Raw genomic sequence first — 10875 nt, 5'->3', positions numbered from 1 at the left:
CCAAATAGATTTTCAGTTGCAAAGGACTATTAAGTTACAACAACCATCCTCTGAAGCAGGTGAGGCTGAGAATGCCAGTAGGTACTTGAGGCTAGGTCTCTTAGATCCAGCACTATAGTTCTATAGTTGCTGACTGAACTAACAGCCGTCACCAGGTTTTCTGTCCCAATATCTTTTGGTGCCATATGAAAGCTTTTATGTGGTCTCACCCAATTTAGCCTGCATAGTGCCTCTTGGATCATGTCTTATTACATTTCAGAGTTTAGGTTTGAAACCGTTTTTGTCTGCAACTTGTTAATAATGATCAATATGCTGCACACATAGATGTTTTTGTAATAAACCTGAACTATTTTTGTGTGATGTACCACTTGACTTAATTATTTAGAAGTTTTAGCCTGGTAGTTCTATTCAGACAGATAATGGCCTGGTCTCCACAATGCTTAACTACCCCCTTAACAAAAAAATTGCCCCTCTAACAAAAAAATTCTGGATGTGGGTTTGGCCATCGCCCCGGACTATAATGGTCCCCATAGGCTATAATGAGGCCCAAAAAAATTTGGTTTCCTGAATATTTCCTGAATATGAATACCATACTGGTATTGGGATTCAGAGATATCAAGAAATACCAATATGTTTTGGCCTCAATATAGCCAACCCCCCGCCCCTAAATACTGAGTTTTGTTTTTATGCACCCCTAGCATTGACTACCCAGGTTCTGAACTTGACTTTCCTATCAGCTTGAGCCTTGAAAGAAAGGTATAAGGGTAAATTCGTCATGTAAAAATCTTCCACAGATCATCATAAATATTTCTGCACCTAATAGCACTTCATTATTGGCTATTAAAGCAAATTATTTTTCAGGGTATTGCACAAAGATTGTGCAAAGATTGCCAAGTAAAAACTTTCGAAGCACACAGGATGAAACTAAAAGAGCATAACTAATCTTGTGAATGATTAAATATTAATTAGACAAGAACAGAACATGGAAATGTTTAAAACAAATGTTCTTGGTGGTATTATTAAATGTTAACTTTTATGCATACAAAATCATTTTGTAGCCAGTTAAAACGTTTTTTGTGGTCTAGCAAATGCATAATTAATACATTTTTTCTCGCCATTGATGTTTAATAATTAAATGGTACGCCTAACATTTAGACAGCAAAAAGAAGAGAATGCCTTTGAAAAAAGGTAACATTTCATAAAAAATGTTATAGAGATTAATCATTTCTATTAAGGGTTTTGGGGGGTTATAATTTATTTTAATATACCATGTAACAACCTGTTTAGATCCTCTTAAAGTCCGACTGGGGAATTATGACCCTTTTCTGTTATTTTCTGCATCCAATACAGTATCCAGTTTCCTAGCTGTGTGAGAAACCAACAAGGCACAATAATTAAACTCTGATAAAGGGCTTTGTTCACAGATTTGGAAAATAGCTTTTAAAAGCAGCAGACACAACCCAAGAAAGGACAAGTCTTCCATTGACTAGTGACTCAGTGACTATTAGGGAAAAAATGGTAGCTGGCAAGCAGCAGTGCCTGGCAAATGAGAGGGAACAGCTAGATTTGAATGGCAATTTGCAAGCAGGAAGAAAGGCCTGTATTCTGGGTACAGATTCTATGTTTCCCTTAGATTCCATTCTATTCTGTTCTTATCCCATTTCAATGTATGAGAGAAAAGCAGAAGTCTAGAGAAAATAAGACTGGGCAAGTTCCTCCTAACGTGAGATTTTACAAAAGGTGAATCTGGTGGATCACTGGCAACAGTTCTAGGTTATCCGAGAAGATTCACACTAGTCTAACCGGGGCCAGAACACAAAGAAAGGGCTGATTTGTGTAGGTCTGACATTTATAATTACTTGCTCATCCACATACAATATATATATCTGTCCAGCTCATAACGTTCGGCTGTATTATCCTTAAGCTGCCTGGCAAGAGGCCAGGGGAGGGGACCCTTTCAAGGCCCATTCTTAGGAATGGGCTTTGAAGCTAGTGTGTATATAATTCTGAGGACATATAGTATAGATCAACAGATCTGTAAAATGGGTTAGGAACAGATGGAAGGGTATCTCTACAAACCTACAGGAAGTCCAAAGTCTGCAGGAAAATCTGAAATCTAAACAGCAATAACAGAATCAGGGAACTAGAAATCTGCAAAATAATAGAAACAATGCCTATGTGTTAATAAAAGAATGTGAACAGAATTCTCTCTAGCCATTTTGGAGGCTACTTAACACCTTCTAAGACCCTTCTAAGTCCCGGTTTTCGCAAAGCTAAGCCATGGAGGGGAGCACTTGAAGGCCAAAACAGCACTGCAAAAGATTTCAACCCCTCCCCTGTCATGACTTCTGGGAAAGGAGGATTCACCAGGGACAGGCCAAACAACAACCACCAGAGACTCACACTACACAACTGGGCCAGACTTTTCCCAGTGAGAGGCTACTAAGACAAGGGAAAAGGGAGAAAAGGGAGAAAATGAATGCAAAGAAAGATTTAAATGTAGGTTAGCTGGTGGGTGGGAAGGAAGCAGGGACCGAAAAAGGTCATGGGACCTGCCAGGGAAGGGAAAGAGGAACTAGTATAATTCACAAGAAGATGTCTTCTGCTTGTCGATATCTGGGTATATTTGCTTGTGGAGGCCAGGGCTGAATTTCATCATTAAGTTTCATCACCATAGCCAGTGCTGTAGAACAAGCATTGGACAAGTAAAATCATTCCCAGGGAACAATATAATAATTATTATGTGCTCAACTGTATTAGCATTCATGCACCAAAGTTACAAGTAGGGATAAGATGGAATTTTGAAGACTTGCAGTTTATTTCTAATAGTCCCATTTTTTGTATATAGGGCCAGCCCAGCATCCAGGCACCCAAGCTGCCCCCTACCTTTTTCACATACCACCTTCCACAAGGACTCAAGACAGCACCATTCCTCATTTGCTCACTATATGGTAGGAGGCAAAGAAGATAAACAATGCCTACAACCCTCCCTTTTCATGGTACCACTCACATTTCTTGTCCTCCTCAGTTGTCCTCCATCTTGCTGATTACTGAAAAGCCAGTTTCAAGGCAGGCACCATAGGGCATCTCCATCATCCCTCTTCTAGCTGCTGTCATTCTCAGGGGAGGAAACATGGGTTCCCAGATACCTAGGGTCCCCACGGCCACTGTCTTGGCTGTTTTCTGACCATTACTCAGCAGTGGCCTGGGCTGCAGCAGCAGCAGCAGCAGCAGCAGCAGCAGCAGCAGAAGCAGAAGCAGAAGCAGAAGCAGAAACAGCAGAAGAAGAAGAAGAAGAAGAAGAAGAAGAAGAAGAAGAAGAAGAAGAAGAAGAAGAAGAAGAAGAAGAAGAATCATAGAGTTGGAAGGGGCCATACAGGCCATCTAGTACAACCCCCTGCTCAACCCCCTGCTCAACGCATATAAGAAGATTCTTATATGCCAGCTTTCTCTATCAGAAGGAGTCTGAAAGAGGCTTACAGTTGCCTTCCCTTTCCTCTCCCCACAATAGACACCCTATGAGTTAGGTGAGGCTGAGAGAGCCTGGATATTTCTGCTTAGTCAGGACTATTACTAGCCCAAGGTCACTCAGCTGGCTGCATGTGGGGGAGCAGGAAACCAACCCAGCTTGCCAGATTAGAAGTCGGCGCTTCTAAACACTAAACCAAGCTGGCTCTCTACCATCAACTCTAACCTCAAGCTGGTTTCTACCACTTCTCTGGTTGTCACCCACCTTACCTCTGCATGCAGGGGCACAGAGGGAGCAGAGCTTAAGAAGTTCATTTTTGCACTATTTGCTTTGATCTCTTGCTAGCTTTTCTTATAGAAATGTACACATTTTCTAGCCAAATTTGTGCAGCAATTTGATATAAATTGCATACAAATAGTATGAAAATGTCAGGAAAATAACAGAGAAAACAAAAGGAATAATAATGAACAAAGAAAAAACATAAGACACCCAAATGGACACATCCTTACAAACCATAACAGAACTCTCAGAAAATATATAAGACTTCTAATGATTCACCAAGCCAATGACAAATTGATTGAAGGGGGGGAGGGGGAGGGGGGGAGTGTGTCTTTCATGACACTACTGACAAATATTTTTAAAATAAGACTTCAAAGGACCTTTGCAGCTGAGGTTACCTGATGTTTACAACCTTGCATATCCTTGAAGTTCACTGAATATCTTGGAAAAGCACTATTTCGACCTTAATTAGCTGTTCATAAACGGCTGCGAGACTTTCTGAGAGTGGTGGTATAAAAATTAAATAAATAAATAAATAATATATGGAATCATCAATTGACCAGTACATCAAATTGAATGTAGTCAAAACCAGCTGCTGAAGATATTTCAATAGGAGTGCAAGAGGGGTGTGAGAGTCATATTCCAAGGCATCCAAGTGGGAGATATTCCACAAGTAATGCTGTGATACCATACAGGGCAATCCATGCTCTGATCTGTTGGCACAGTTTAAATATGGAAAGGAGCAAATCACCAAGCTACTTAAAAGAATAAAACAGTTTTATTTAGAAGAGAAACCTGTAGAGAGAGAGGGGACAAAGAGATTTCTAACTATTCTGTTATTTTTGCCTGTTCAGGCTTATTGCTTTCAAACCAGGCTTTTAACTAAGGGATTCCACCTTTTAAAGCTGTTTTATAGTCTGTTCCTAGCCTAATGATTGTTTTATCAATATCATTTTAGACAGTGCTATTTTAGACCCTTGTTTATTTTTATTGGTATTTTTATAATTGACTTGAATTATTTTGTTGATATGTTTTATTATTATTTGCTTTTATTGTACACTTGCTTTTGTTTTGTTTTCAGACAACTTAAGCAAGTCTAAAGAGGCATTAAGCGTATGTGTGTCTGTGAGTGTGTGTGTGTGAAGTACCACTGAGTCGCAGCCAGCTTGCAGTGACCCCAGCAAGAGTCTTTCCAGGCAAGTGAGAAGCAGACGAGGTTTGCCATCGTCTTCCTGGGTGGCTCCCTTCCAAGTATTGATGCTGCTTTGCTTCCGAGAGCTGTTGAGATTCCCTCCTAAAAGTGGCATCATACAAAATTTCACAAACAAAACACATAAAGAAATGGTGGGATAGGGTGGAAAGGATGTAATTTGGGGCCCCTGGATGGAAAAAGGTTATCTTCCAAGTTGCGGGGGGGGGGGGAGACTCATGTTCCATATCCATTGGTGCAAGAGGCAAGGGAAAAGAGAATGAGAAGCCATGGAACTATTTTAGTAAGTGTCCCCTCCTCCCCCCCCCCCCCCGACGTTACTTAAGGAGGCATTTCAGTTATTGAATTTACAGGAGATACTTTTCTAGTTTTGTTAAAGATTCCCCTCCTTTTGTGAGTAATGCAACTAGGCCTGGAGTGGAATTCTCATTGAGGTCTGATAACTTGGGACTTTGATCAATCTGGTAAATTTCTCATCTGGGTAGCATAGGGCAGCCAGTAGATACTATTTTGTCTTGTGGGAGATTTTTGAAGCATTCTTACACAGCCTTTCGAGAAAGTCTCAACTGGCTTTTGTCAGCTTTTTTATTCTTTTATACAAAAACAGACACTAAAAACTAGCTGAAGTATGCCCTTACCATAGTTTCAGTCATCACAGCCCAGATTATTGCATATTATTGACAAGTATATGGAAAATCCAGTTCAAAAGCCTTTCCAACCACATATTATCTCTGAAACTCAAAACCAGAAATCTATTTAAAACATCAGGTCAAAACATTTTTAAAAAACAACCACCAAGATATAGAAACAGATCACACATTTGGAAATGCAAATTCCGTGAATGTGGAAAGCTAGAACATGGAGGCTAAAGACTTCTCTACAGTGTGTCAGGGCCCCACATGCTGGATGCATTCAAAATATTCGATCTTTCACCAGTCTGTCAAGTGGTACAGTCAGCTTTAGAAGAATTCACCACATGATTTTTATCTGTTAGGGTTTTTTTTTCCTTTAGCATTTTCTCCTAATGAATCCTCAATGAACAGCTAGGTACACTCAAAAATGTTTATATATCAACATTTCATTTCAAATATTGTGAGAAATTACTGTCAAATTGCCTTATCTTTTCTGTATATCTCTAGAGCATAACTTTGTGTCATGTCCATGTAATTATTTGATTTACACTGCCACCTTGTGGATAATTGCAAAAACTGAGTATGTCCAGAAATGTGCAGGCTTGTATGTTTTTAATTGGTCCTTACATCTAATATTTGGTGAGACATCTATGGGGCTATGGGATAAGCCACATTCTAATTCTAAAAATTCTAAAAATTAAATCCCTCCTAGAGTCTCCAAGTGAGTAACAGCAACAACAAAACTCTTTTTTTCTTCTGCAGCTTCTCATGCAGCTCCCTCCAGAGAAGCTTTCCTTCCCTGCCCTTTTTAGTACACAGAGCAACAGAGACACAGCAGGGAAATCACAGTCTAAGACATGATTAGAGTCACATATACAATCAATCCAGTGTTGAACTTCTCAATAATACTTAATTTCAAGCGTGTTAAGCAGCAAGTGGGGTAGAGCTAGCCAGACTGTACAGAACTTATGAAGTACAGGCTATCTTTTCCACCAGTAGACACCAAAACATGAGGACAGAGCATGGGGTGAAGTTTATAACATATTCATAGTTGTAAACTCCCCCCCCCCCTCAGGTATTATATCCCTGACCCCAGAGAATCTTCCTGCTAAACTTCAGTCAGATCAAAGAAAGCATGCAAGTTTGGGGGGAGCATGAGCAGCAAAAGGCAGCCTAAGAAAGTGGCATGCAGAGAAGGCACACTCACACACAAAAAAAAAAAAATGTCACAGACAAGGCACCAAACTAAATAAGCATATTATCCTCATCCCCTTACTGAGCATGATGGCAATGAGATCAGCTTAAAGAGCCACCATCCAAGCTCCCTCTTCACTGCATGACATTAATTTCTAATTTGCCCCCTCCTTTTCTTAAGGACAATAACGGTGTTATAAATCTGAGCTCTAGTGTTTGGTTGTTTGATCCCCCCCCCCATCACCTCAGATGAGATTTGCAGACACTAGCGATTAGATCATGAGAGAAACACTGAAAATGGGTCGTCTCCTCCAGGTTGGGAACTTCCTGGAGAGTTAGAGGCAGACCCTTGGGAAGAGGGGTTTGCAGAGGGAAGGGACCTCAGTGGGTTATAATGCTCTAGAACAGGGGTAGTCAACCTGTGGTCCTCCAGATGTTCATGGACTACAATTCCCACGAGCCCCTGCCAGTGAATGCTGGCAGGGGCTTGTGGGAATTGTAGTCCATGAACATCTGGAGGACCACAGGTTGACTACCCCTGCATTCAACGAAGCTTGACTTGGAGGCAACCTTGTTTGCCACCCTCTCTGTGAGCTGACCCACTCAGTGAACAGATTGCTATCTTGCCTTCCTGCCTTGCACCCTGTCCTATTTAACCTGTGTTTGCCTTTACAGATAGAAGTCTAGACACCATCTCCTGCCCTGGCTTCTAAGCCTTAAACCCTGGATTTCAGACTTTTCTGTTCTTCTGACCTTTGGACTGAACTTTCATCTCCCTGACTCCATCCTGGTTTGTCAACCATGCTCTTGTCCCTTGCCTTGATTGACTGTAATTATATTTGTTTATCCCAGAGACCTCATGCAGAGTTAAAAGCACTGGGATCTGCCCTGAATACATATGTCCAGGTTGCAGGGGGGGGGGGATGCTGAAGTCATGGGCTGACTTCAACAGCAAAAAAACTTTATCTGGCTGCGGATCTACCTAGCCCAGTCAATATGTCAAAGTTGTGTTTCATGTTTACATGGAAAAAAGTGCTTAATCTTTTGTTTGTATGCAGGCACTGGATAAAGAAATATAACCAAAAAAACCCCTTCAAACTCAGATACATTGGACCCCAAAATATTGATGTTTCCTGATATTCCTGAATCCCAGTACTGGTATAATATTAAGATTCGGGATTTCTTGGGTGGGTTGCTCTATGAAGACCATTATAAATGAGAAATCTACCTATTTTTGCAAGCCCAGCAGAACAAAAGCAATGAACAGAGTGCCCAACAGTACCAGTACTATCACAGAGTGCCCAGCAGAACCCAGTGCCCTTGTGGCAATGGCAATTCAATAAAACTGATGTCAAGCATAGAATCATACTCCAAGCGGGGGGGGGGGGGGGGGTGGAAGCTCAGCAGAGCTAGTGCAATGTTCTAGTGGTCAGCAGAACCCAATATCAATGGCATTACAAGCTTAAAAGAACTGCTCTTAAAGCACAGAGTCAAAACAAATTCAAGCAAGGATGGGTTGCAAGCTCTGTGAAAGAACAGAACACAAAAGAATGCTGCAAAAAGGGGGGATCACCTCTTGAAACGAACAATACTAGTTTGAAACTCACAAGACCAGTGGGAAAGCCTGTAGAAACCCCAAGACACAGAAAAAAAGAAAACATAGTCCCTGTTAGCCTGCAATACTGGCTCCCAATCTTCCTGAAAAATTTCAGATACCTTTGGAATGCCAAACATATACAAAAAAATATGTATAAGGTATAATTTGGTTCAGATGTATCTAATATAACCTCTTCGCAAAAACAATAAAATAAAACCTCAACTTCATTATATACCAGTTCTTTGAGCATATAGTACTTTTCAAAAAGAACTATTTTGGTTTGTTGAATGTTCTGATTTTATAGAACCTCATTCTGATTATGCAGAAAACTGGGAAGAAATACTGGCAGGTCTTCCAGTGTGAGGTTTTAATTACACAGAAAAAGGAATGCAAATAAATTTTAATGTGACATATAACGACAACTTCAGGAATAAATTTAAGTACACTTTTTATAACAATAAAAATCTTTAAAATTCAAGCACATTTTTCTTTTTTGCTATAATTGAAGACACTGTAAAATTGTGATGAGTTTCATTGGGTTTGAAAAAAACAGTTCATATTTAACTATAAGCAACAGATTCACACTACCTATAATTTTCTTCTCATATAAATGATAAATAATTATTTTTACAATCATTTACTGCACCAGAGTCCAAATTTCCCAAAGTAAAGTGTTGATACAGTAGCAGATTCCCTGCCAAAACTACAACTAGCCTTCAGTAACACCTCTTACAAATGGAAACATTCTACAGTTATGATAAAGTTCCACAGAGGAAAAGATGAGACTTCTTTCCCAATTGCCAAGCAACATAAAATGACACAAATTCTGAGATGTCATATCTTTCAATCTTTTTTTTTACAGTGTAGTTCCTTTCTTCTAAAAGCAAATATTAAAATCTGATGTTGATCCTTCATTTTCTATACTTTCTTCACTTGCTGGAAGTGTCAAGAAAGTGTTCATGAACTTCCAAAAACTCCTTAAAATAAATAAGACCATATATAATTAGTGAAAAACATACTTAATGCTAATGACTATACTGTTAGTATCTGTCAGAGAAATGCAACAAAACAATTTTTCATTTTCAAATATGGGTAACCTCAGATGTTTTGCAAAATTACTATTCTTCTGTTTCATCTTGTCTATTCTATAAAGACTCATTGTAAGGCAATCCAAAGAAGAGATATAATGAACCATCTCAATTACTTCTCAGGGAGTAGACAACAGCAAAATGTTCTGTGGCCATCATAATCTACAAGATGAATCCATGGCCCCATCACAATAAATATATGCAAGATGCATATGATGAAGATGTGTTGCAGAAATATATTCTCAGTATTTGTTTTGCTACTAAGGGTCTCCCATCTACTGAACACCCAAAGATCCTCATCTTCCAGAAGTGCAGGTTCTGAGTTCTATAGCTAACTGCTCTATAGCTATATCTATAGCTAACTGCTCAGCAGCTATTTGGGCACAACATCCCCTCCCAGCTTGTATCCCTAAGTTAAACTAAGTAGATTTCAGCCTGATCGGTGCTTAAGTGGGAGAATGCATGATGCTACTGAGCAACAAAGACTAAGGTGTAATGTTTGTAATGACTCTAGAAACTCTAGTCCAGTCCCCTGCTTGATGCAGGAAATGAAAAATAATAGCATTCCTGGTGGCCATCTTCTCCTTGATAATCTCATAAAATCAGAGTCCAATAGCACCTTTAAGACCAAAAAAAGATTTGTTCTAGGCGTGAGCTTTCGAGTGCAAGCACTCTTCCTCAAAGAACTCCCTCAGCCCCAAAGAGGCCCCAACAGCAGCGCTTCGTTGGCTTCCTCCCGGGCTGATGGCATCCACAGCCGCCACTCGCTCGCTCCAGGCAGGCCCCTCTCGGCCCAAAAGAGACTTGCAGGACTCCCCCGCACTTGGCGCTGCTCACTTCCCGGGGGCATCCTGAGAGTTTCTTTGGGCTGAGCAGGGCCTGCCTGGAGCGAGCGAGCTCCATATTAATGACTGAATCAGCTCCAAGGTTTTGATTCTCACTTTCAAAGCCCTAAATGGTCTGTGACCTTCATAGATTTGGAAGCGTCACTCCCACTATGTCTCCCAAAGGGTGTTAAAGCCTAGTAGCCAGAACCTACTTAGGATCCCTGGCCCCAAGGAGATCCAACTGGTGTCAACCAGGGCCAGAGCCTTTTCTTTTATCCTTGCCCCAGCCTAGTGGAATGCTTTGCCAAATGAGGTCAAAGAGCGCTGTGAGACTTCAGATAGTTCTGCAGATGGTAGAGGTGTTCTGCTAGGTCTGACATCTAAACCCACTGACCTCTCTGTCTACATTCAGAGACAGACCTCTCTGTCTACAAACTATGCCTCCCTCCATGAGAGGTGTGCTACTATTATTATTCAATTTCTAGACCACTCTCTTCCATTGACCCACCCAAACCCATATGATGGACAAATCTCTAGGGGCAATATTAATAATTTGATTTTATGATGTTTTAAATTTTA

At 40.4% G+C, this 10875-nt stretch overlaps 1 protein-coding gene across 8 annotated transcripts in view; it reads right to left on the bottom strand.

The window, feature by feature from the left end:
• Window positions 1–10875, bottom strand: part of C1H6orf118 (chromosome 1 C6orf118 homolog) — an 82564-nt gene that overhangs the window by 32533 nt on the left and 39156 nt on the right. For 2 of the 8 annotated variants that reach the window (XM_077347895.1, XM_077347898.1), the window contains exon 10: window positions 8777–9358. The exons of 5 other annotated variants lie outside the window; for them this stretch is intronic. In XM_077347895.1, coding sequence (XP_077204010.1) covers window positions 9259–9358 — 100 coding nt within the window. In that variant the 3' untranslated portion in view covers window positions 8777–9258. Of the gene's footprint in view, window positions 1–8771; window positions 9359–10875 lie in introns of those variants that run through there. One more of the 8 variants, XM_077347928.1, reaches the window with a different exon arrangement.

This window comes from Paroedura picta, chromosome 1 (genome assembly GCF_049243985.1).
Source record: "Paroedura picta isolate Pp20150507F chromosome 1, Ppicta_v3.0, whole genome shotgun sequence".
In the NCBI taxonomy this organism is placed as follows: domain Eukaryota; kingdom Metazoa; phylum Chordata; class Lepidosauria; order Squamata; family Gekkonidae; genus Paroedura; species Paroedura picta.
Note: the sequence above shows the minus strand (reverse complement) of the source record. Positions and strands in the feature narration are given on the sequence as shown.